Source organism: Mauremys mutica, chromosome 17, assembly GCF_020497125.1.
Source record: "Mauremys mutica isolate MM-2020 ecotype Southern chromosome 17, ASM2049712v1, whole genome shotgun sequence".
NCBI classification, from domain to species: Eukaryota; Metazoa; Chordata; order Testudines; family Geoemydidae; genus Mauremys; species Mauremys mutica.
The window spans coordinates 29,603,411-29,630,448 of NC_059088.1; the positions used below are offsets into that span (position 1 = coordinate 29,603,411).

Consider the following 27,038-nt stretch of genomic DNA (forward strand, 5'->3'; position numbering starts at 1 on the left):
GGGCTGAGCTCCATCAGCCCCCACCCTTCATGTGTAAAGAAAAGATTCAGTTGCCCCTGGACTAGCAGTGGGATGCTGGGCTTCTCTCCTACACACTGCTTAATGTCCTGTCTGGACTATCATAGCAGCTGGAGGCTGCCTTCCACTCATTTCTCACTAACAAGTCAGTGTGTCTTATTCCTGCATTCTTTATTAATTCATCACACAAGTGGGGGGACAATGCTACGGTAGCCAAGAAAGGCTGGGGGAAGAACGGAATCAACAGGTGGGGTTGTTACAGGAGCACCCCCTGTGAATAGCATACAGATAATAATTTCTGCAGGCTCTGACACAGAGCAGCTGTGCTCTCTGGTTCTATGATACGGTGGTTCTCTAGCACACTTGCCTATATTAGGCAGCACTGATTCTATTTTTAGATACCGAAAAGGAGGGATTGACTCAGGGAGTCATTCCCAATTTTTGCTTTTGCGCCCCTGGCTGATCGGCCAGGGGCACTTATGACAGCAGCTAATGGTACAAAACGATGGAAGGTGCAATATGGCTAGTAACCAATCTTGGCTTTTGCGCCCCTGGCTGATTGGCCAGGGGCACTAGCAGCAAATGGTACAAAAGGACTGGTAGCCATGATCATCCTCAGTTCCAATTTATGGAAGGGTTTGGATGGTGCAATATGGCTAGTAACCATCTCTGCTGTCATGCAAAAGCAAAAGCATGCTTCTGTGTAGCGCTGCTGAATCGCCTCTGTGAGCGGCATCTAGTACACATACGGTGAGAGTCACAAACGGCAAAACAAGCTCCATGATTGCCATGCTATGGCATCTGCCAGGGCAATCCAGGGGAAAAAGGCGCGAAATGCTTGTCTGCCGTTGCTTTCCCAGACGAAGGAGTGACTGACGACATTTACCCAGAACCACCCGCGACAATGATTTTTGCCCCATCAGGCACTGGGATCTCAACCCGGAAGTTCCAAGGGGCGGGGGAGGCTGCGGGAACTATGGGATAGCTAGGGAATAGCTACCCACAGTGCAACGCTCCAGAAATCGACGCTAGCCACGGACCATGGACGCACACCACCGATTTAATGTGCTTAGTATGGCCGCGCTCCACCCGATTTTATAAATTCTGTTTTACAAAACCGGTTTATGCAAATTCGGAATAATCCCATAGTGTAGACGTACCCATAGCCTCTGACTACTCTCACAGAACTCTAACAGGAGTAAAGCTCCTGAGAGATACATGCAGCTCAGAGGAAATAGATTAAAGAGGGCTGAGCAAAGGGAGCATTCTTCAGAATTGTGACTCTTTGTGTAATCATGGGACAATTCCATGAACTTCTGCTTGTTCTTTACCAATGAAAGGAAGAAATAGCAGGGAAGTGAGTGTGGCCCAGAACTCAGAGCAAGCGAGAATGCTAGAGAAATGCACAGTGTCATTTAAAATGCCACAGGATTTAATGTGCAATATTTTAAGATATTTCCAACTGTATTTGAATCCATTCACAATGAATGAAAAGCTGTGAAGGCCGCAGGACAGCAAGTTCTTCAGCCCAAGACAGTTAGTGGTTCTGTGTAGGGCCCTGCAAAGCTGAGCCCTTTTTACATGCAGACAGAAACTGGTGTTTGTTTGCAAAACCCACTATCCATTTGTATTCTCCTCACAGACTGATATCATCTGGGAAGAAGAAAAAAAATAGCTTTTTCAACTAACTTCTCCCACTTCAGTTCAGAGTAGGTTCAGTCTGTGCCTTGGTTACTTCCAAAACTTCACAAATGAGATGCCAGGCCACTGGGGCTGCAGTCTGAGAAGTCAAGTTCCATGAAGACCTGAAAGGTCTCATGATCCCTGGGCCTTTTCAGTCAATTTTTGGATTAAAGTTAAAAAAAAAAAAAAAAGTTAAATAGATCATTTGTCAAATTTGTACATATTAAAAAGGAGCTCTGAGACTCTTCCCCTCAAATCTATTTCAGGGATTTACAGTGCTGCCCATCACCGTAGTAACTGAGATATATATATTGCAATATGTCAAGAAATGATAGACATAAAAATGAAAGCTCTTTTTTCCTATGTAGCCCTAACATGTGCCCTGCTGCCATAGGCCTCTCTTTAAACCCTTTGGCACACAGAGTTAAGGGCTTTTCTTCAGGGAACACCTCCTTTTCCTATTAAAAGGCCCGTGAGGCAAATCTTCCATGCTGAGACTGCTGGCCACCCAGCTGAACACTGGGAAGCAAATCAGTATGTTTAAAATCTTTGACTTATTTGGGGGAGGGATAGCTCAGTGGTTTGAGCATTGGCCTGCTAAATCCAGGGTTGTGAGTTCAATCCTTGAGGGGGCCACTTAGGGATCTGAGGCAAAAAAAAATAAAAAAATTGGTCCTGCTAGTGAAGGCAGGGGGCTGGACTCAATGACCTTTCAAGGTCCCTTCCAGTTCTAGAAGATTGGTATATCTCCAATTATTACCTTTAAATTAATAAAGTTTCAGTTTTTAAAAACAGAGAAGCAACTTTAGCCCCCTCTGCCACCCACAGGGAGACAGCAGAACTCCAGCATCCACTGTACACGACACTCACCTTTTAGAGCATCCTGAAGTAGAAACATGGCCAGATCGGTGAGGGGGAGAGTTGTGGCTCAAATGCATTTCGTCATTGACCTCTGGACACAGGGAGAGCCTGTCCGCAAAGCCAGGGCTCAGATGACTAAATTCTAAGCATATTTTCATTTGGAAATTTACGCAAAAATTACTCATAGGTGAAACAGGAATAACTCCCCTTGGCCCTGAAAGGCAGTTTGCAGCTGTGAGAGTGCCTCTGTGCCACTGTTCCTGCTCCATGGGGTGTACCAAGAGCTGCGCAAATCTCAGGCCATTGGTGAATTTACGGTATGGAAGTTCCTGTTAATTCTACAGAGTACAACTCCAATTGCAGAGTTTCCTAGCTCTGTATGTTGGAAAATCTATGCCGCCCTGTTATTCTGACAGGTCTGTATTGAATGGGTGGTTCAAAATTGACCTCAGTACATTAATAATACTTTGGGTGTCTCAAAAAAACCAAACAAAACAACAACAACAAAAAAACCTAGTTGAAACAGGAACTAGAAGAAAGAGAAGGAACAAACCTAGAAGCCCAACATCCCCCCAATCAACAACCCAATGACAGAAACCAAAACATAAAGAGGAAACCAAATGTCTTTGGTGTGGCCAAAATGGTTGCTGCAGAGGGATTCTAAGAAAGGCTGAGGAAATGAGCATCCTAGAGTCCCACACAAAGGATGGAGAAGGCACTGCTCCTGGTCTCATTTTTAGTTACTCTCCCCTCTCCTGAAAAGTCTCCCATCCCCCCACACCCCTTAATAAACATACCAACTGGTTTAACTCATTCTTGATCAGTTCTCTTTATACTGTATGGATCTCTTTCTAACCTTGTCTGTATCTGTGGGATGAAATTAAGAAAAAGAAAAATTCAGGTTCAATATCAGGAAAAGTCTCCCGACAGAGACCTCTACGAGAGCTGACTCCTACAGGGCTTGGGGCTTTGAAACAATGACTAGAAGTATACACTGTGAGTAGCAGAGGAGGGGATGGATGATCTAATAGGTCTCTTCCACGTCCAGCTTGTATGATCCTATGATCTATTCAGCTTGGTACCAAAGTGCAGCTGAAGCCCATGCCTTCCTTCTTTGACTTGCTCTTTCCTGTTAACTCTCAGCAGCTGTCTCAGCTTTCTCTCTTTGGCCAGAAGGAAGCGTGTGCCTCTGCTAAAGAAACGTAATGCCTACCCATCAATCAATATGTATCATCTCAGCCTCCTCACTATGTGTCACCTGCATAATAGCTAAGAGCACAATTTCATATTCATATGAAAGATGCATGTGCTTGAATCAAGGTCAAACCAGAGAGCTCTTTGTATCTTCCTTTCTGATGGAAATCACAGCAGTCACCAGAGAATGCACACACCTTGGCGCAGCAACAGGTCATCCCGTAACAGACAGATGAAATAAACACAGCCAGGCTGGGCATAATGGGGACGAGGAATCATGGGGACCTCCTGGCAAAAGAAAGAAATGAACTGGTGAGCTGGGGCGACCCTTTCATTACATCATTTACAATCTTTCCAGCACTGGGGCAGAGGCCAACCATATATGCTGCCCTTTTGGAAATGCTCAATACAGCTGGACACAGAATAAGAATTAATATTTAACAGAATTAAAGAGGACTCAAGGAGATTGTAATGTAAAGCTGGAGCACCTCAGATGCGCATTTCCTGTTATGTTTGAGCTGTGAAAAGCTCTGGGCCTCATAATTCTATACTGGCCTAACCAGACTCTTCTGCCTTGGAAAGAGGGGAAACGCTTCTGTGCAGTTTCTCTTTTCCTGGGATAGGAGATGTAGGATTCTGGCTACTAACCTGCTGCCAACTTGATTAATGTTGCAGCTGATAAAATCTGGCATGGGTTGCTTCAGAAGCTTGCTTTCTACCTTTGCTAGCCCAAGAGAGAGAACTGTGAAGTGATCCCACACTATTTGCAGGCCAGCACAAAGCTGAGAGCAACAAGAGTTAATTCTTTACTAATTCCATAGATTAGTTACACCCTGGCTAGCTGGCACATGCAATAATATAAATACAAGAAGTATTACAGTTTATGATTGTTACATCAGAGCAAAAGCAACTGAAAATAGTTTACCCTGTCCACAGATCGAGGGTCACACTGTTCACACAAGTAGTGTTCAACATCAGAATTCACACCCATGCAATCGCAGTGCTGCCAAACCTAAAAAGAAATCCCGATTAGGAAGACGTGGGTTATAATTTGTAAATAAAACACATCTCCTCATGAGACAGATTAAGAGAGCATAAGAACAAGCAATCAAAAGGGAATGCAGGGCTTCCTGTGAAATATTTCATATATTGATAGATGAAAGACAATAAGAGCCGTATGCTGTTGGTTTTTATTCATCATTGCTGAAGTTTTGACTTCTCTATATAAAAGTATTGCTGGCTGTTTCATGAGTGTTAGCTCCTATCCCTAGTGATTTATTTGCATTTCCTGTGTGGAAAAAGCGGTGCTAAGTTCTCTTTGGAGAGAAAAGGGAGATCTAGAAGGGGGACTCTGCCCTATCAGCTGTGTGGAAGCTGTAGGTATAGGAACTATTCACTATGGGGAAGGTGGAGCTGGGCACTCCCATTCCCTTTTGTTTCCCCTTACCATGCACTTGTCACACTGGATCATGAGTCCTTCATCTTTGTAAAGGCCACAGATGCAGCGGATTACATCCTCATCTTTCTCATGCCCATTCTCCTTCTCACAGATGGACGTCTCACTGCTGTCGGCTTCGCTTGCTGTCTCCCCCACAATTTCGTCGATCTGGGCAGAAGCCTCATGGCGAGCATTGTAATATGCCTTCCGTAGTCGGCACACGTCACGTCCAATCGGAGACTTCCTGCCATAGTATTTCTGAATACAAACAAAAGAAGCAACTCACTCTTCTGAACACCCCCTACTTTGGGCACATTCATCCACTCTGCCCACTTCAGTATGCATCCTTGGGAGATGACCTGCTCTGCGCGCCTCATGTACCTCTGGGTAGGTGTGTTCACTCTACCCACTGCCATGTTTATGGGTCAGATGTCCCTGCCTGGCCAGCTGTTGTGTACCTCTGGGGCCTGCCCCATATGTCTTAGAGGCAAGTGTGTGTGTCCTGGCTATCCCTGTATGCCCCTGAAATACAATTTAGTTCCTTTGAGAAGCACCCTGGTCTCTTCAGGCTGGAAAGCTGTACACTATTCACAAGTCTTTACTTTGTTGGCACCATATAGCTGGAGCAAGTTGAGAGATCAGGCTGAAGTGAACAAGTTACTAGTATCATCTCTCTGCTCTCACTTGGCTTGTCAGAGGAGAGTTATCTGAATCTCTCTCTCTGGTGCAAGAACCTCTGTTGCCATGACCATTAATTCAGGCCACACCCACACTGCCTGTGCAGTAGCTTTATGCCTTGGCATCCTCACCTCAGCATTCCGGAAGACCTTCAGCATGTCCCCATCAAAAGCTTCCACAGTTTTATAATACCCAGTCAAGATCTGCTTCTCAATGGTGGCAAGGTCCAGGGGGTCAGAGATCTTCTCATAGTAATCTGCATTTCTAAAAGAGGAGGGAATCTATAGTGTCATTTTCACCAACCCTTCAAAGATGCACAAACCTGTTAGAATAAAATTACAGATTGGTCTGAGAAGCAAGAACTTACTTTTTCTTAGGAGGAAGGTTCAGCAGTGGAGCTGCGAGAGCCTGCCTGGAAGAGTCTGTAAAGGAAGCACAGAGTTGAACAGTGCTTTGCCATATCAGAATTAAACAAGAGATGTAAACAGTGAACTCAGTCTAAAGAGAGCCCCCTTTTCACCCTCAGACACAGGAAACAGGAATTGTTTGGTATTTTAAGGAATTGGCTATTGGGCACTCTTCACATGTACAGCACTGGAGATCAGTTCACACTGCAGCAGCATCTTGCACACTGAATCATAGAGTTAAATCTATGCAAAATAACTTTTGTAGGACAGCCCCACCTGTGGTAGCAGGAGAAAAAATTGTGGGAAATGGAGGGTGGAGCTAGGGGTAGGATAAGGGGCAATGGAGAAGGGGTTGTCTTGAAATAAATTTATTCTTCTTTAATACGATATGCTCTGAAAACCCTCATCCCTGTGTTCTGAAGAGTGATAAGGTCTCAATGCAGGCTGATAGCAGAGTGTCTGCTTCACCTTTGTAGGAGATGATGCTGTCACAGATTTCCTTGAAGATTTGTGCAAGGCGTGCAGCACGAGCCACTTCAATGTTCTCTTCAGCTGCAGCCAAGCGCCGTGTTCGCACAGAACGGGAGGTTTGGAGGGCTGAGAACTGTGTCATGAAGACATCTGAAAGAAGGGACAAATAAAAACCTTTATATAGAAGTTCTACCTCAAGAGGAACTAATGTCCTCTTCTCAAATTGAATACTTAAGATGACACCAGATGGTGTCTCCTCTCCCACACCACTGACACTGATTTGGGTTACAATTAAAAGTAAAGGGTCAGATTCACTGGTATTCTCTGGCTATTTTGTGCTGCTCTAGCCAGCTAAGCCGGATTTATGGCTATGTCGTGTTGCTACAGTGGAAAAAAGGAACCAGAACAAACAAACGGTAACCAAGGCATGTGGGTCCCAATTTCTCACTTAGCTGCCAGAGGGGAGCCAAATGCTGGAATGGAGTTGCAGGGGTATAACTGAGGGCAGTATTTGATCTTCTGAATGGAGCAGTATTTTGGAGTGGGGCTTGTAACTTTCCTTTGGCAGTCACGTCCCATCCCCATAACAGATGGCAAGCCAGAAAACCTTGTTTCCCAAAGGCCTAAACTCAGAGATGCTCACTGTTATGAGGATAATGAGAACTCTCAAAGTTAGTGTGGATTGCTGCTGCAGGTGCTGAGCAGCTCTTTTCTCATTAAGGACCAATCCTGCCCTGTATTATTTATGCTGTTATGCCAATTCCCTAAAATGTCCACATCAGGTTTCTCCTTCTCTGAAAAATCACCTGTGGGGAGAAGAGACAGGAATTCCAAATGAACAATAGCATTTCCAGTGGGAGCTGTGAGCCTTCAGGATCCAGCAGAGGAACACAGGAATTTCTGTACTGAATAGACCAGTGGTCTATCCAGTCCAGTCCCTGGCTCTTACAATGGCCAAGGCAAATACCAGATGCTTCAGAGGAAAGTGTAAAACCCCATAACAAATAATATTAAAATAATATGCCTATAGAGGGAGTTTCTTCCTCACTCAGGGTGACAGTGAAAACAGATCTGTACATAAACACCCCGATCAGTATTTGAAAAGCTATTTGGACTTGGTAGCAACTTTCTATTGGATCTGAGAACTGATTTGAATGATCCACCTGTAAACTTTCACACCAATGTGATTTGACTAGGTCCCGCAGAAGAAAGAGGTAACAGCAGGAGACTGTGCAGGCCTCACCAGATTTGATGTTGCCGTCATCGCGGCAGATTCCATTCCAGCGATTATATAATGATGCGGAGTGGATGTTGTCACTGACATGTTTCACTTCCTCTTGTTTTTGCCTAATCTTCTCCCAATTCCGTACCAGAAAAACATGACGTTTTAGCACAAAATTCCTGCAAAAATTAAAAACATTCATTTTCAAATCACCTCACTGTCTTAATGTTGGCCATGGGAAGGAGAAGAAAGAAGACAACAGCTTAGATATTCCCCGATCTATTTGGAAGTACTGTTGGGATACCACATGCCATCTATTATGCAGCACGCCAGAACTCAATTTGGAGGTAGTGATGGGAGCCCTTTGTTTCAAATGGGTTCATGACAGTCTAAGGCAGGGGTCTCAAACATGCGGCCCGCGGGCCGCATGCGGCCCGCGGAGCTCTTCCCTGCGGCCCGCGGAGCTCCCCAGGGGAGCTCCGCAGGGGCCCCCAAGAGAAAAGCGGAGGCTCCCGCCTCCGCCCCTCTCCTGGAGCCTCGGCGCATAGAGCGCCGAGTCTCCGTCCGAGCGCCTGAGCCCCGCCCCGATCCGAGCCGCGTGGGGAGGGGGCGGGGCTGGGAGCTCTGGGCTGAGCGCTGCGCTCGGCGTGGAGCTCCCAGCCCCGCCCCCTCACCACGCGGCTCTGAGCGGGACCGCCGGAGACGCGCTCGGGTAAGGGGGGTGGGAAGCGGGACCCGCCGGGGCCGGGGCCGGGGCCGGGGGAAGGGAAGCGGGACCCGCCGGGGCCGGGCTGGGGGGGAAGGGAAGCGCTCAGGGCTGGGGCAGAGGATTAGGGTGCGGGGGGATGAGGGGTTCATGATGTGGGGGCGCTCAGGGCTGGGGCAGAGGATTAGGGTGTGGGGGGATGAGGGCTCTGGCTGGGGCTGAGGATTAGGGTGCAGGGTCCTAGTGCCTGCCCTCCGCCAGTACTGGCAAGGCAGGCTTCCCTTACCCTGAGCCTCTCCAACCCCAAACCCTCAGCCCCAGCCAGAGCCCTCATTCCCCCCGCACCCTAATCCTCAGCCCCAGCCCTGAGCACCCCCACATCATGAACCCCTCATCCCCCTGCACCCTAATCCTCAGCCCCAGCCAGAGCCCTCATCCCCCCGCACCCTAATCCTCTGCCCCAGCCCTGAGCGCCCCCACATCATGAACCCCTCATCCCCCCGCACCCTAATCCTCTGCCCCAGCCCTGAGCGCCCCCACATCATGAACCCCTCATCCCCCCGCACCCTAATCCTCTGCCCCAGCCCTGAGCGCCCCCACATCATGAACCCCTCATCCACAGCCCTCACCCCACACTCCAAACCTCTTCCCTAGCCCTGAGCCCCCTCGCATCATGAACCCCTCATCCACAGCCCTCACCCCACAGCCCAACCCTCTTCCCTAGCCCTGAGCCCCCTCGCATCATGAACCCCTCATCCACAGCCCTCACCCCACAGCCCAACCCTCTTCCCTAGCCCTGAGCCCCCTCGCATCATGAACCCCTCATCCACAGCCCTCACCCCACAGCCCAACCCTCTTCCCTAGCCCTGAGCCCCCTCGCATCATGAACCCCTCATCCACAGCCCTCACCCCACAGCCCAACCCTCTTCCCTAGCCCTGAGCCCCCTCGCATCATGAACCCCTCATCCACAGCCCTCACCCCACAGCCCAACCCTCTTCCCTAGCCCTGAGCCCCCTCCTGCATCATGTACCCCTCGCCCTCAGCCCCACAGCCCTCACCCCTGCACTCCCTCCTATCCCCAAACTCCGTCCCAAAGCCTGCACCCCCACCCCCTGCCGCAGCCTGGAGCCTGCATCGAGCACAGAGCCTGCATCCAGACCCCCTCCCCCACCCAAACTCCCTCCCAGAGCCTTAGGCAGTAAATCTAAGTGCGTGTTTTGTCCTTTGAGTGAGGTGCATTACTGAGTGTATATATTTATTAAAACTGCGCGCGCTTAGGGGAGGAGGTGGAGAAGAGACAGGGCAGGGGCGGGGCCTCATGGAAGGGGTGGATTGGGGGTGGGGCCAGGGGCAGCAAGGGGGCGTGTCAGTGATGCGGCCCTCGGGCCAATGCACTAGTCCTCATGCGGCCCTCGGGGTCATTTGAGTTTGAGACCCCTGGTCTAAGGCTTGTTTTCTTGGTGACTTTTGAAACGGCTGATCATGTGTTATTGAAATGGTAACTAAGTGGTGACGATGGTGTGCCTGGAACTGCCCTCCAGTAATGTGGTTCTTATTAGTGACAATGATAATGATAGGTAAGTGCATGTTCAGCAATGAAGAGTTTGAAATGTTGCATCTCTCAAGTTTCTGTTCTGTCACCTCTGTAATACCTTTTGGAGAGATAATTCCTAAATAAATCAGTTTGCTGATAACACAGTTATAGATCCATGGATTCTAAGGCCAGAAAGGACCATTGTGATCAACTTGTCTGACCTTCTATATAACACAGACCAGAGAACTTCCCCAAACTAATTCCTAGAGCAGATCTTTTAGAAAAACAACTGCTCTTAATTTAAAAATTGACAGTGATGGAGAATACACCATGGCCCCTGGTAAGTTGCTTCAATGGTTGATTACTCTCAGTGTTAAAAATTTACAGTTCATTTCCAGTCTGAATTTGTCTAGCTTCAACTTCCAGCCATTGGATAGTATTATATCCGTCTCTGCTAGACTGAAGAGCTCATGATTAAATATTTGTTCCCCCTGTAGGTACTTTTAGACTGCAATCAAGGTGACCCTTAATCTTCTTTTTGTTACACTAAACAGACAGACTAAAGGAGCTCAATCACTAGAAGTTACGTTTTCTAATCCTTTAATCATTCTTGTGGCTCTTCTCTGAACTCTCTCAACTTTATTAATATCCTTCTTGAATTCTGGATACCGGAACTGGACACAGTATTCCAGAAGCAGTCACACCAATGCCAAAACCAGAGGTAAAATAACTTCTCCACTTTTACTCAAGATTTATGTATCCAAAGATCACATTAGCCCTTTTGGTCACAGGTCATGTTCAGCTGATAATCCCGAAATCTGTTTCAGAGTTACTGATAGAATCTCCCATCCTATAAGTATGGCCTACACTCTTTGTTCCTAGATGTATACATCTACATTTAGCCATATTAGACCACATATTGCTTATTTGCACCCAGCTTACCAAATGATCTAGTTTGATCTGTATCAGTGTCCTGTCCTCTTCATTATTTAGCACTACCCCAATTTTTGTGTCACCTGCAAACTTTATCAATGATGACCATGTTTCTTTCCAGGTCTTTAAAAAAAAAATTAAATGGCATAGGACCAAGAACTGACCCCTGCAGGACCCTGCTAGAAACACACCCTTTTAATGACTGCCCCCATTAACAATTACATTTTAAGACCTATCAGTTTAGCTGGTTTTTAATCCATTTAATGTGTGCCATGTTAATTTTATAGCTTTCTATTTTTTAATCAAAATGTCATGCGGTACCAAGTTAAATGCCTTACAAAAGTCTAAGTATATTACATCAACCCTGTATTTATCATCAAACTTGTAATCTAAAAAAAAAAGGTATGAGATTAATTTGATGGGATCTATTTTCCATAAACCCATGATGATTGACATTAATTATATTATCCTCCTTTAATTCTTTATTATTTGAGTCCTGCATCAGTCACTCAATTATCTTGCTTTGTGAACCCTGATAGCTGGGCCTCTTTTGGAGGGACTACCTTAAAGACAGAATTCTAGCTTCTGGGTAGGGAGCATCAGTATGAGGAGGGTCTCTTTTCCTTTGTGTCCCCACTCATGATGGGGTATCTTTGGAAGTTGTGAAGTAGGTTTCATTATTTTCAGTCACATTCTTTCCATGAAAAGGAAGGTTATTTACATTACACAGCTTTGATTTTCAGCAGCATAATTTGCACAGGCTGTGTATTTACCTGTATTTACCCTCTGATAACTTTACCAAAGAAACACATATATTCCCAGCAAGAGGCCATTATTTTCCCTTCCACTTACTAGGGACTACAGCTTGGTTGCCACTTGCAGCTGCTGCAGATTACAGCAACTGACTGCCCAAAATGTCTAAGAGCTGCCATCACATCATGCCTGCCACCCTGCGTTATTTATGCTGGCTGCCTGAGGAAGTAGTTGACTGAGTTTAAAGTGGTTTAAAGTGGATCTGGACAAACTGTAAGGGACTGGGGCACAGGCAGTCTGGCCTAGTGATCACAGCTGGGCTGGGGTCCACACATCAGATACATGAGCAAGGGTCGGAGGAATCACTAGAGCCAGGTTCAATAAGCATGAGTCAGGATCAAAGTCAGGCCAGAGTCAGAGACCAGAGATAGTAGCAAGCTGAAGTCAGAGTCAAAACCAAGCTGGAGTCTGAGTCCCGAGACCAGAGGCAGTACCAAGCTGGAGTCAATAGGCAAGGGTCACAGTCAGAGTCATGCTGGGATCAGAGACCAGAGATCAGGAGCTGAGGTAAGATCTGGAATTGCAGCAGGCCCAAAGTCAGACAGCTTCCTGGGGCATCCTCCAGGGTTAAATAGGGCACTTGGCAGAGGGCGGTAGGGTACTGTCACTCTGGGTCCCTTGGGCGGTACTTCCTGCGGCGCCTAGTCTCCACAGTGCTCCCTCGTGGCACTGTGGGAATGTCAGCTATCTCAGGCTCTTCAGACCCAGGTTCTAGTCCATGGATCCTTACATCCTCATCCTGATGGTAATCTGTGCCCTGACAGTTCCACCTTTGTATTGGTGAGCAATGCTAAGGTGTTGAACTTGCTCTTCTGGCACATCTCTCCCCACTTTTAATATATGCCGCATAAAAAACATTACACAGTCTCTCCCTACTATTTTCCTTTCTAAAGAGGTCTTAATAAATGCATCAGGCCAAACTGCTGCCTGCCCTGTTCTACTCATTGCCAGCCATGCTAATGCAATGAATTTTGTTAGTTGCACAGGAAAAACCTTTGTGTGGTTGGTTCCACTCAAACCAGTACTTCATGTTGATTGGTTCTGCTTCGCTAAGAGCGGATTTCCTGCCAGAACAGCAGCAGAGAGCAGGCTGAGGCATTCTACACTGGACTGAACAGGTGTGCCTGATTCCAGCAGTAACATAGTAACACATTACCCAGGAGCAATGTGAACACTGATGAAGTGTACGCATTCCCCACCCCACTAGTAATGACCCATTCTAAAACAGTGATTGGAAAGGCCATCCTAATACTAATGCCACAATTTCAGATTTAGGACAATAGATCCTATCTGATCCACAACAGATCGTAATATTTAATCTACTTAACACAGATCCTAGCACCCCTTCTTCTTCAACTGGACATTCTGTGATGCCTTATTTTATGGAGAAAAGATTCATTTTGATTTTATAGCAACCCTGCATTGCTGGGGAGAAAAACAACACTGGGGAGAAAAACAAAATCCTTCCTTACCTTTCTCTGTTGGACATGGGCTTCATCTGAAGCTGTGGGGTCAGCCTGTTTGGCGTGTTCACACTTTCACTAGTCTCCTCTGGAATGTGGCCCCTCTGTAAAACAGATAATTCTGGTGAGAGAAACCAAGGACAAATGGTACAGCAATTCATTTGAGCAACAATCTCTGAACATCGTTTCTCCAGTTTTCTATGCACATACGTAACAAATATGCTTCACCTTGGTCTGGTTGAAACAAACTGACTTCCCAGTAACCTGTTTATATGAGAAGAGTTGGCTTCAGTACTCACCCCCTTCTTTAGTTTGTGCTTTGACTTTCTCTTCTCTTTCGATCGTCCAGGCCTTCTGTGTGTGGTGACAGGCTGGGTAGTTTTGCCTGAGAGTCCATTCATTCGCTGACTCTTGCCCCCAATTATTCCTCTGCATTTGTCAAAACCACACTTGCAGAGTTGCTTTGAAGTAAAGAGAATAATTATTTTTTAATAAAATCACAACAATGGAAAAATCTGTCAATATTACCAAATATCAGCTCACTCACATATAACACAGTGTGGCATTATTAATAACCCCTAATCTGCACAGAATCGTTCATCTTTTGTGAGACTCATCTAGATTTAGTAGTGTGAGAGCCTCACCTGTTTTTCAACATTAAATGAGTGAAAATTGTAGTCGTAAGTCAGTTCAGTACCAGCAGGCATGTCCTTAAGTGCGTACAGCCCAATCCGGTAGACACCATTAACAGACCTGTAAAGAAAATACAATGAAAATGTCCTGGCTTTTATCATCATGCAGGGGTCGCAAAGTCTGGAGGTGGTAGCCAGAAGAATTGGCGGTGGGGCGAAATTAGGCTTGTCCATAAGAACATAATCACAAATCACATTAGGCACCACAAATTAAAGAATCACCCCCCAGCACCAAAATTCACTTATTTTCAGGGCTTTATTCTGAACCAGAAACAAACACTTGACCTCACATTATCATTGAATATATCTATTAATTCTATTATTTTCCATAATTGTTTTTGTGTTGAATTTTCCTGTTCTTATAAAGGAAAAACTAATTAGCACTGGGTAAAGCCACACTAGGTACAGACAAGCAGGGCAAGCTTCCACACCACGCTATCCTTATTATAAATCCTATTATGCTCACCCAACATTCCAGTGTAAAGCCACCCCTGCAAATCTCTGCTAATATACTCACTCCCTACCCGCTGTATTTCCTGCTATCCTAACACTAGGGTCTTTCCTAAGTAGAGAATAGTGGTAACAGATAGTAAAATAGTCAGAATTTACCACTATTATCCTAACTCAAATACATTTGAACTGTCAGAGGGGAAGAGCATATGGATTTATCTTATTGAACCATCTAGTCTTAATGATTTATAATATCGTAGCAATATGACATACATAATGTAGGAGCTTCCATACCAGAACAGACTATTTAGATCCATGCAGGACAGCAGCCTGCCTCAGATGTGACATTTACCTGACAGCAATATGATACAAGTCTTACACAATACAAGATCCTCAGTCAATATTTTGATGTTGTTTCAATCTCTGCCCAACTCACCTCTTCCCTATTTCGAGACCAAATTCTCTAAGATGCTCATCCTATCTACATTTTAACCACGGGTATAGCCAGAGCTCCAGCATGTACAGTATTTGTTTCTTACCATTTCTGCATCTCGCAGTTAGGATTACAGCTGTGGTTGATAAATCGAGCCTCGTTGCCCATGCGATAGCTGTCAATCACCATCCCACTGTCTAAGTTCAGGCAATAATGATCACTGTGATTATGGTACTGTTCAATCATACGGTTCCTAGAAAGCAACACAGGGAAGTTCTTGTGATTTCAACTGTCAAAGCAAAGCACACACACAGTTAATATGGAAACAGAATGCGCAGGAACTCTGGGACGTGGCTTTAGAGAGACAATTGAAACACTTTACATTTAACATCCAGAGATAGAGGATAAGCACTGTCATCTCTGTTTTCACAGATAAGGTAACTGAAGCACAGACAAGGGCAGTGATTTGACCAAGGTCACTGAAAGAGCTGGGATTAGAATTTGGGAGCTGTTCCCTCCAGACCATGCTACCTCTTGTTCTGCAAATTAATTGTACAGATTTCATTTTGGTCACATGCACATGGCAGTGGACTGTGCAATTTGTATATATTCTCCAAAATTATCACTTCTCTTCATCTTGGTTTTCTGGGTGTGACGTTATACCCCATAATGGTTTACAGAAATATGCTTATGAGTGTAAATATGACATAACTGCAATATGTTTTACGTTAGATATGCCATGTAACGTATCTTTGCAAAGGTTATGATCTACTGAGTGTGTTCATCCTATTGTATGAATGTATAATTCTTGTATCTGAAACTAGGAATATAAAATATAACTCTGAGGTCCTATTGTAATTATGCAAAGTGTGGGCCATTAATGGTGGTTTGGAACCTTGATGGCTCCCATTAACCAGGACAATTGGTTGTAAATGGCTCTGTTTACTTGTAAGTCTTCCTGTATATGTGTGTGCTGGCAAGTGGGTAATTAAGTCTTACAGTGACATGTGATCATGTCACCTGAACTGGAATCCATCTTTAACCTGGTGCTTTTCCATTTAGAAGGACAGGTGGGAACCCAGAGAGGGACAAAGGATTCCCGCCTTGAGCCAAAGATATATAAGGGGGTGGAACAGAAGAAAGGGGGCTGCAATCATGAGAAATCCCCTAGCTACAACCTGAGCTGGAACAAGGACTATACTGGGGAAAGGCTTGGGCCCAGACAAGAAAGGAGTCTAGTCTGTGAAAGAAGCTTATTGGAACATCTCTGAGGGTGAGGTTTCATCTGTAATCAGTTTCTTACTGTATTAGGCTTATACTTACGTGTTTTTGTTTTATTTTGCTTGGTAATTTACTTTGGTCTGTCTGTTATTACTTAGAACCACTTAAATCCTACTTTTTATATTTAATAAAATCACTTTTTGCTTATTAACTCAGAGCAAGTAATTAATACCTGGGGGAGCAAACAGCTGTGCATCTCTCTCTATCAGTGTTACAGAGGGAGAACAATTTATGAGTTTACCCTGTATAAGCTTTATACAGAGTAGAACGGATTTATTTGGCGTTTGGATCCCATTGGGAACTGGGTATCTGGGTGCCAGAGACAGCAGCACTTCTTAAGTTGTTTCAGTTAAGTCTGTAGCTTTTGGGGGACGTAGTTCAGACCTGGGTCTGTGTTTGCAGCCATAGGCCCTGACTTCCCCTCTTTCCCATGGGTGCTCAATCCCCCTCTGCCCTCTGCCCGCCCCCACTCCATCCCTCCTATGAAGCCCCGCCCCTGCCCCACCTCTTCCCACCCCTGCCCCACCACCATTCCAACCCCTTCCCCAAAGTCCCTGCCCCAACTCCGCCCCCTCCCTGCCCCTATTCCAACTCCTTCCCCAAATCCCCACCCTGGCCCCGGCTCTTCCCCTGAACATGAAACGTTCCCACTCCTTCCCCTCCCTCCCATGGCATGCTAATGCTGCCAAACAGCTGTTTGGCAGCGGCTGGGCGGGAAGTGCTGGGAGGTAGGCGAAGGAGCGGGGACACAGCATGCTCAGGGGAGGAGGAGGAGGAGATGGGGTGAGGGGAGCTTTCCCCATGGGTGCTCCAGCCCTGGAGCACCAACGGAGTTGGTGCCTATGTTTGCAGCAGGCTAGCATGTCTGGCTCAACAAGACAGGGTACTGAAATCCCAAGGTGCCAGGGAAAATGGGCTCAGAGCTAGTCTCAGCACATCACGTGGCAGTCCTGAGGGGTTTTTTGTGACCCAACCCATCACACCGGGGTTGGACAGTTTCCTGGGCTATGTCCTAGGGTAAGAGCTACTCCTCCTTAGCAGTGCAGAAATGGGTTCAGCCATGTCAGCAGCTCACTCTTCACGTAAACATTATATCTATCTTCTGATTGAACCCTGACAGTAGTTGGTATGTAGTTAACATGACTAGGGATTTATTCCTTTCATTGAGTATTAATCATCCCACCTGTTGTTCTTTGTCTCTATATCTGCCTGTAAAGGCTCATTTCTTTTCCTACGCAATGCTGCTTGCTGATTGTCTTGTACAATTGGAATCCTGTACAGAACTTGTTTCTGCATAAAATTCATATTCACTTGTGGCATTGGGCATTTACAGAACAGATGTTGCAGGCACTATGTTGCAGAGGCTAATAACCTTTCTCAGCTTGACTGAAGAAAAGTTTATTGATTAAAATGATAAATTCTATGCGTTCTACCTGGTGCTAGTGGATAGAAAAATACTGCCCCTTCCTTCCCTCCTCATACTTAGTAACTAATTCCCTACAGGGGATAACGTGTTCTCAAAGTTACTTAGTGAGTCTGCCATTTGAAACAGTAATGATAAGTTTCTACCTGAATTCTTGTTCACTAACAACTTCTCCCAAATATTCGATGATAAACTGTCCTGCTTTCAGGGGCTCTTTGGTGCGAATACCCCATCCTTTTTCTTCAGCACGGAATCTTTCCAGACACTGCACCCACTCATGCCTCTGAATCCTCTGGTTACAACACTGTTCACCACAAGGGCAAGTGTTAGGGGAACACTCAGCAAAGATCATTCTAAAATCAAAGAAAAAAAGCTAAAGAAAGATGGTAAACATACACGGAGCGCTGCTGTTCAAGCAAAGCACACTGTAAATCCTTTTAAAGGTGTCACTTTTCCCCAAATCTCTGATGACAATGGGATCCCCTTTCCTTCCTCTGTCACAAAACTGATACTATCTCAGTCCCAGTTCCTATCTTAGAAGTAGCAATGCAATGAGCTATCACATAGAAATTTGTAGGTATACACATCCAAGTGAAGATGCAGAGCCAAAAAACCCTCTAATTAGAGCTGACTGGGAATTTTTGACACAGCTTTTTTTGGTTGTAAAATGGCAATTTGTCAAAACAGAAATTCTTCGCGAGAAAGGATTGGTTTCAGTGAATTTCTCAGTTCAAAATTTTTTTTGAAACAAGTTTAGAAATTGTTGAAATGTCTCATTTCCATATTTTCAAAATGAAAACTTATGGTTATAGGTTCAAAATGCCTTTTTGTTTCAAAAGTTAAACTAATTATAATACAATTGTCTTTTTTAAATAAAAAGGTCAAAACTGAAATTAAACATTTTGATTGATCTGAAATGATTTTTTCCTATTAATTTGTAAATATTCTTGAGATTTGAATTTTGAGTCCTGATTGGGGATGAATTTTTTGAGATTTTGAAAAATCTTCCCAGGATCAGAAAAGCATTTCCTGCCCAGCTCTACCGCTACTATGCTTCTTACAGGGGCATGTGGCATAATTTATGTATAGCATTTCAACAGTCTCCAGTCCTGATTCTCCACTCTTTTATGTCAGTTTAGCTGCTCTGCAATTTCAACAAAGTCACACCATGGTGAAGAGAATCAGGCTCAATATCTCTTGCATTTTAATTGCTAGTAAAAGGTATAGAAATCCCTTACACTAATCTCTGGATACCTATTCTACATTTGTGCAACCTGTTTTTTTCAGAGTCCCCAACATACACACACACACATATTATATATATTATATATATATATATATATATATATTTCTGTTGAATTATCCATTGGGAGAATGTTATGGTTTTAATCCTGGAGAAGGAGATTATGGATTGGCTCTGCTTCTGGGATGATGAACAACAACATTTTTGGTACAGTGTTCCATTTTAATTCTTCCAGTTATGCTGTAATACAGGCCTGAATTGGAAAGGGCAGTAGACTCTATGGCAATATTCCAAGGAGGATGAGTAAACTGCAGATGCTTCATTCGAGGGACGTGGTATGCTGAACAGGAAAACCTGATCTTTTCATACCTTCTGGGATTAAAGATTAGAAAATTTAAATAAATTCTTAGAAAAATCTCATTTTTTCTGATGCCACTTTGCTGAATGGCAGGAGAGCTTTGAGGGACAGGAGCACTGGGGAGATAGGGTGTTGTTTAGATTCAGGAACAATGGGAAATTAATGAAATTATCATTTTTTAAAAATGTAACCTCTCTGGTAACCTAAATTATGAAGACTAGAGCTGTGCTTAGCACGCAAGATCTGAAGAACTTTCATAAGCAAAGTTGATTTAATCATAATGAAATGGCAAATTAGTCTAAGATGTTATTACTACTCCCTAAGATTGAAGAAATGTCATGCTCTTCCCCTACAGAGAACTGTTCTGGTAGTCATGAATGGAATCCAAAATCCCTATAATGTGTCTCTGTTCTTACTTTCTTCCTGGCTCTCCTCTTTGTGATAATGACTGCATTCTGTTTCTCTCCTCCTCATGGGATTCCTGCTCTTTCTTCATACCTTCCCTTCCCTCCTGAGTCATCCATTTCCAGCTCCATCAGCAACTGCTCTTTTCTGAACATAGATCTGACCTCAGAACAACTGAGAGATTCCTTCCTGCCCTCCAACTAAAGTTCTTCAAAAGGAAACATCAAAAGAATGGCTTCTACTATTGTCCATGGAGTAAAATGGGTCTTTGAAAGCTTCAAGCACAGCCCAATAGACTGCTTTCCTGTCTGAGGAGGGGAGATAAATAGCATGCTCTCTTATTATTAAAGCGGTAGCCAGTAAAGGAAACTATGCTATATGCTTCTGTATCCACACTTCGTTGTACTGGGATCATTTCAGACTGATGAGCTTCGGATCACACACATCACATCTCTTTAACTTTCAAATAGTATCAGTTTATGGTGATTAGCCTGTTCAGGGGAATTCCCTTATTCTCCTTAGCGAGCACATTTCCTACCTGTTAAGACAGTCATCTAAACAGCCCTTTCCATTGCTATCATCTGGTTTCTTACAATTGCAGGTGGTGGCCTCATAGCCAGAAAGAGGCTTAACATCCACATAGACATCTGGAAAAAGAAAAAAAAATCATTTTTCCAGATTAAAACAGCTATTTGAAATGTTTTCACCCCAATGATAGAAAGCTGAGAAGAAGGTGGACAGCCAGTCCTTTGTGGAACAGAGGGTGGTGGAAGAGTGGAAGTCATGTCAACGTTCCATAGTTACACTGCTTAGTGTAAGGCACATGTATAATGACACCCTATATTAAGTAATAAAACAAACAAACAAATAAATAATAAATAAAGTTACTTACTAGAACGGATTTTTTTATAAAGTGGGACATCTGGCTTTTTGTACAACTAAAAGGAAGAAAAAGAAAGTTCTTACTTAATACATTGCACAACTGCAACCGCCATTCAGAAGTGTCAGGAAAATGATGGGCATGCTGTATTCATACGTATATGTTTATGTTAATTACTGGATAATATATATGCATAAAGCTTTCTCTTCACCAGCTCAGGCTATTTCTCTGTGTGCAGACATCAGAAGAGAGATTAAAAATGTATCTGAATAAAAAATACCTAAGTTTAGAGAGTTCATTGAACACAAGTTCCAACATGGTTTAGTCTTCCATATTGTCTGACCATAGCAAGCAGGAAAAGTCAAACAGAACATCTATGGAAACAGACATAGCTCTTTGGGGTAGTAATATTTCCCTCAGCATTACAGTGAAAAACACTTTATTTAAAATGACTGAGTAGGGGCACCCGCTCTTGTGGAAATGCAGTACACTTATACTCAGTACAGTGGGAAGGAGGGGGAAATCGGAATTCAAGCCCAAGATCTCTGGGCTGGAACCAAGGGAAATGCAGATCCTTTTGTCAGAATAATTTGCTATATATAAGGAGGGGACAGGAGATAAAAGGGAGTTCCCACTGTTACATATTTACTATATAAGCTATTACAGAACTAGATTTCAGCTAATAATTCAATATAAAGTAACATTAATTACTTCTCCTTTTAATTGTGTTTTAAAAGAATAATTACAATTCACTTTTTGTGTGTACTGCACTAGTAGCCCCTTTCAGTACCAAAGGGGCTCAGATATCATATTACAAAATGATTCTATAAGTGTTCAGATATTAGGTGCATAAGGAGTGTATACAATTTTTAACTATGCAATATTATACTATAGATAAGATATAGATAGATGTAGATAATCTTAAAGTCAAAGCCAGGAACTCTCCCCAAGTAGAATGTCAACAGCTTTCACTATTTTAAGATTAGCCTTTGGTGATATTCTGATGAGCACCTCAAGCCACACTACCTTGGGAATTTGTTTAGTTCATTTACATGGCAAGGTTACATCTCCTAGAGCTCATTTCTTGCTGTGGAGTTGGAGATGGATTTACCCTGCCTGTGTTAAATCACCTGTGGAGACTTCTCAGTTAAGAAACAGAAAAGAAATCCCTATTTTTAGTCTTACATTCTTTTTAAAGGTTTCAGAGTAGCAGCCGTGTTAGTCTGCATCTGCAAAAAGAACAGGAGTACTTGTGGCACCTTAGAGACTAACAAATTTATTTGAGCATAAGCTTTCGTGGGCTACAGCCCACTTCATTGGATGCATGCACTGGAAAATACAGTAGGAAGACACACACACACACACACACACACACACACACACACACACACACACACCATGAAACAATGGGTGTTACCATACACACTCTAACGAGAGTGATCAGTTAAGGTGAGCTGTTATCAGCTGGAGAGAAAAAATCTTTTTGTAGTGGTAATCAAAATGGTCCATTTGCAGCAGTTGACAGGAAGGTGTGAGGAACAGTGTGTGTGGGGGAATAAACATGGGGAAATAGTTTTACTTTGCGTAACGACCCATCCACTCCCAGTCTTTATTCAAGCCTAATTTAATGGTGTCCATTTTGCAAATTAATTCCAATTCAGCAGTCTCTTGTTGGAGTCTGGTTTTGAAGTTTTTTTGTTGTAATATTGCGACTTTTAGGTCTGTAATCGAGTGACCAGGGAGACTGAAGTGTTCTCTGACTGGTTTTTGAATGTTATAATTCTTGACATCTGATTTGTGTCCATTTATTCTTTTACGTACAGACTGTCCGGCCAATGTACATGGCAGAGGGGCATTGCTGGCACATGATGGCATATATCACATTGGTGATTCACACTATCAGAGGCTCGTTCACCTGCACATCTACAACTATTTCCCCATGTTTATTCCCCCCCCCCCCGCCCCACTGTTCCTCATACCTTCCTGTCAACTGCTGCAAATGGACCATTTTGATTACCACTACAAAAAGATTTTTTCTCTCCTGCTGATAATAGCTCACCTTAACTGATCACTCTCGTTAGAGTGTGTATGGTAACACCCATTGTTTCATGTTCTGTGTGTGTGTGTGTGTATATATCTATCTATCTATCTATCTTCCTACTGTATTTTCCACTGCATGCATCCGATGAAGTGGGCTGTAGCCCACGAAAGCTTATGCTCAAATAAATTTGTTAGTCTCTAAGGTGCCACAAGTAGTCCTATTCTTTTTAAAGATCTTTAAAGTATGTAACTGTTAGACACTCTCTCCAGTCCCCTCAGTATGAAAATTTCAGCTTACAAATGAAAAATAAATTCCATTCTGCTGGGACTGATTCAAGAAAAATAAGGCCTGAAATTTCTCAGTGCTCTTGGCAGTACATCTGATTCTCCTGAGGCGCGTCTAAAACAAGATTCTTATAAAAAGTAGGCAGGCTTCCAAAACAAAAGTCCATAGCAAAATTAAAGATGAGCTTTTTCAGAAACCCAGTGGACAGCTGCTATTTTGCGGGGAAGGGAAAAATGGAAATTGTCCACATTAAATATATACATGCAAATTATTATTTTTTTCTCATTAATGTCAACATGAATATTTACCAATATTCAGAAAATGTAACTGTAGCTGTGGTATAAGAACCCTAGTCTATTTCTAGCATTTCTGAATGCAATCTTGGCACTTAGTAACATTTTTGTCTTGTACCTGATTATGTTTCCACTGCCAGAGGATGTCGTAGGGCAGCTGGAAATCTATTCTCTTCTGTCTCAGATACTTCCCTGAAACAAAATGGTTTATATGTCACACACTCATTCACATATACTCATGAGGAAAGATTACCATGAATGGGCACAGAGCCCAAATTCTGACACAGCCCCCTCGTTTCCGAAAATAGTAAAAGGCAGAATAGCAGAAATCCTCAAAGAACATTTTGTTTATTAGGGGCAACGCAGGAAACATGTCAGTAAAGAATCCTTCAAAACATGCTGGTGTTGTTGGCTTTCCTCTAGTGTCACAGCTAGGTTTATTCTTATGGGTACTGAATGAGTTTTTTTCACATTGTAACATCCTCAGTGTTATTACCAGGGACAGTGTGTACAGTGGGGTCCTGGTGACCCAACAGTGCAGTAACAGATCTTTTCCATTAGCTTCTTAAGTAGGGTCACATAAACTGTACTTCCAAATATGAAGACTGGCTTTCTGGGGAAGGTGAGAGGGGAAAGGCACTCTGCTTTCTGCAGAGAGGGGACTTAAACTGTACTTCAATGACTGGCCTTAGAGAGAGATCATAAAACTCTGCTGTTTGCAGCTAAACTCCTGACAACAATGCCAGGAACTCTGCAGGGGTTCTCACAGGAGAGGTCATTGTAAAGCAAGAAACTGGAAGGCCAGAATACATTTTACAGATATAAAAAGACTTACCTTTTGATCTTCAAAAATCTATTTTCCTCAAGAAGGTACCTACTCTGGTTTTGCAGTATTTTTCACATTGTAACATCTCAATGTTATTACTGGGACAGTGTGTACAGTGGGGTCCTGGTGACCCAAGAGTGCAGTAACAGATCCTTTCCACTAGCAATTTCCACAGTTGTGCTTTTAGGTCAGGACTTCATCCTGACATTTGCTCTTCAAAACTCCCTTTCCCCAAACAATGTACTAGTATGTAGAGGATGAGTCTCTCCCCCTCCCCACCCATGAATGCACTGAAATGGGATCTCAGTTAAATTTCCAAAAGGTGCCACTATCCTGGATTTTTTCCCAGCCTGACTCAAAGTGAACTTTTCTGATCCATGAAGCCCTGCCTTCTCTGTCAGAGAAACACTGTGGAGAATTTATTTTGCCAATCCTCATTAAAAATGTACTTCCTATCAGTGTGAGATGTCTGTAAAACAAGCAACTGATGCTGTCCCTTCTGCATTGATGCTGTCCATTCTTCTGGAAAATCTGACCAAGTCATCTGATAAAGTACTCAGTTGGATGCGCCTAAGAATCAGCTGAGTCCCCATCAGTGCTTCCCTTGCTCCCAGTATATAGCACTTAGGTGGGCAATACAATTGGGTGTACTAAAATATATGGCAAGTAGAGTGTGAATAGTGTTCTTAAGCATTCAATCTATTTTACATTATGTTTTATCCAGTCAGATTTTCTCAGGAAGGCCAATTTTTCCCCTACTTATTTTACCGAAGTGAGCACTAGGACTATTACTATGTATATACTGTTTATTATATGACATGAAAAAAGATGTTGGAAGAAAAGAGGAATTCTTTAAGCACTTCTGATTTACTAAACTGTACAATGAAGAGAGGAGGAGGATGGATGGAAGAGACAGAACAGTTTGCACTGAATTACACTTTGTAAAGAGAGACAAGATAGTGGCTGGGTTGGTTCTTAAGTATCTAGACAAGTATTCCAGAACTCTGACCAGACTTGATTTCTTAACCAATGAGACAGTGAATGGCTCTTTTGCTGGCATTATGCTGCATAATTTAACAAGGAGATCTCTAAAAACAATCGTATCTGCCTATGCAGTGCAGGGTTTCAGTATATATGAAGTGTTTCTTGACTCCAAGCTCCACATCTTCATATCACTTCCTCTTTCCTAACCAATATAAGTGACCTGAATAAAACCTGTTGTACAAATGTTCTTTTTGGAGAGGTATCTACAGCCCATCCCACTGTTTTTGTGTAAGAGATATTCCTTCCTATTTCAACAGCTGGTGTCAAACAGTTAGTAGAGGACACAGAAACTACATAGTACAAATCTGTTGTAACTTCCAGAAATGAAGTTACTTAAGGAGACTTACTAAGGGCTGGTCCACACTAAGAAGCGGGGTCGAACTAGAGTACACAAATTCAGCTACGCGAATAGCGTAGCTGAATTCAAAGTACCCTAGTTCGAACTACTCATCCGTCCAGACGCCGCGGAATCGAAGTCCGCGGCTCCAAGGTCGACTCCGCTACCGCCGTTTGCAGTGGTGGAGTACCGGAGTCGACCGCGGCGCTTCCGGAGTTCGAATTATCGCGTCCAGATTAGACGCGATAGTTCGAACTCCGAGAAGTCGAACTCACCGCGTCGACCCGGCTGGTAAGTGTAGACTAGCCCTCAGGAAAACAGCTATCTGACTGGAGCAGAGAAGCTCTGTCTCATACATTATTCATCAGTAACTTCTAACTAGGAAATCTCAAATAAAGTTTGATACTCTCTCCTTAATTCTCATTACTGTGCCCAAAGAACTAGAATGATCTAGCACAGATAACAAATATATACAAAAAGTTTCCACAAGCCTAATTTACACAATAGACCAGAGGGGTCAGGAGAATCCATTAGGGTCTAATGGATTCACCAAGGGCAAGTCATGCCTGACTAACCTAATTGCCTTCTATGACGAGATAACCGGCTCTGTGGATGAGGGGAAAGCAGTGGATGTGCTATTTCTGGACTTTAGCAAAGCTTTTGATACAGTCTCCCACAGTATTCTTGCCAGCAAGTTAAAGAAGTCTGGGCTGGATGAATGGACAGTAAGGTGGATAGAAAACTGGCTAGATGGTCAGGCTCAACGGGTAGTGATCAATGGTTCCATGTCTAGTTGGCAGCCGGTATCAAGTGGAGTGCCCCAAGGGTCGGTGTTGGGGCCGGTTTTATTCAATATCTTCATTAACGATCTGGAGGATGGTGTGGACTGCACCCTTAGCAAGTTTGCAGATGACACTAAACTGGGAGGAGTGGTTGATACGCTGGAGGGTAGGGCTAGGATACAGAGGGACCTAGACAAATTAGAGGATTGGGCCAAAAGAAATATGATGAGGTTCAACAAGGACAAGTGCAGAGTCCTGCACTTAGGACGGAAGAATCCCATGCACTGCTACAGACTAGGGACCGAATGGCTGGGCAGCAGTTCTGCAGAAAAGGACCTAGGGGTTACGGTAGACGAAAAGCTGAATATGAGTCAACAGTGTGCCCTTGTTGCCAAGAAGGCTAATGGCATTTTGGGTTGTATAAGTAGGGGCATTTCCAGCAGATTGAGGGATGTGATCATTCCCCTCTACTCAGCACTGGTGAGGCCTCATTTGGAGTACTGTGTCCAGTTTTGGGCCCCACACTACAAGAAGGATGTGGATAAATTGGAGAGAGTCCAGCGGAGGGCAACAAAAATGATTAGGGGGCTGGAGCACATGACTTATGAGGAGAGGCTGAGGGAACTGGGATTGTTTAGTCTGCAGAAGAGAAGAATGAGGGGGGATTTGATAGCTGCTTTCAACTACCTGAAAGGGGGTTCCAAAGAGGATGGATCTAGACTGTTCTCAGTGGTAGAAGATGACAGAACAAGGAGTAATGGTCTCAAGTTGCAGAGAGGGAGGTTTAGGCTGGATATTAGGAAAAACTTTTTCACTAGTATGGTGGTGAAGAACTGGAATGGG

At 43.9% G+C, this 27,038-nt stretch overlaps 1 protein-coding gene across 1 annotated transcript in view; it reads right to left on the minus strand.

Annotated features, from left to right (window-relative positions):
- Nucleotides 1-27,038, minus strand: part of ASH1L (ASH1 like histone lysine methyltransferase) — a 151,803-nt gene that overhangs the window by 11,479 nt on the left and 113,286 nt on the right. The window contains exons 8-22 of the mRNA XM_044990933.1: nt 23,325-23,398; nt 20,600-20,645; nt 20,246-20,354; nt 17,848-18,054; nt 15,104-15,250; nt 14,067-14,175; nt 13,722-13,883; nt 13,432-13,526; nt 7,994-8,151; nt 6,748-6,900; nt 6,240-6,294; nt 6,004-6,136; nt 5,204-5,452; nt 4,682-4,768; nt 3,954-4,044 (exon numbers count right to left, since the gene is read on the minus strand). Of these exons, the coding sequence (XP_044846868.1) occupies nt 3,954-4,044; nt 4,682-4,768; nt 5,204-5,452; nt 6,004-6,136; nt 6,240-6,294; nt 6,748-6,900; nt 7,994-8,151; nt 13,432-13,526; nt 13,722-13,883; nt 14,067-14,175; nt 15,104-15,250; nt 17,848-18,054; nt 20,246-20,354; nt 20,600-20,645; nt 23,325-23,398 (1,875 nt within the window). The remainder of the gene's footprint in view (nt 1-3,953; nt 4,045-4,681; nt 4,769-5,203; nt 5,453-6,003; nt 6,137-6,239; nt 6,295-6,747; nt 6,901-7,993; nt 8,152-13,431; nt 13,527-13,721; nt 13,884-14,066; nt 14,176-15,103; nt 15,251-17,847; nt 18,055-20,245; nt 20,355-20,599; nt 20,646-23,324; nt 23,399-27,038) is intronic.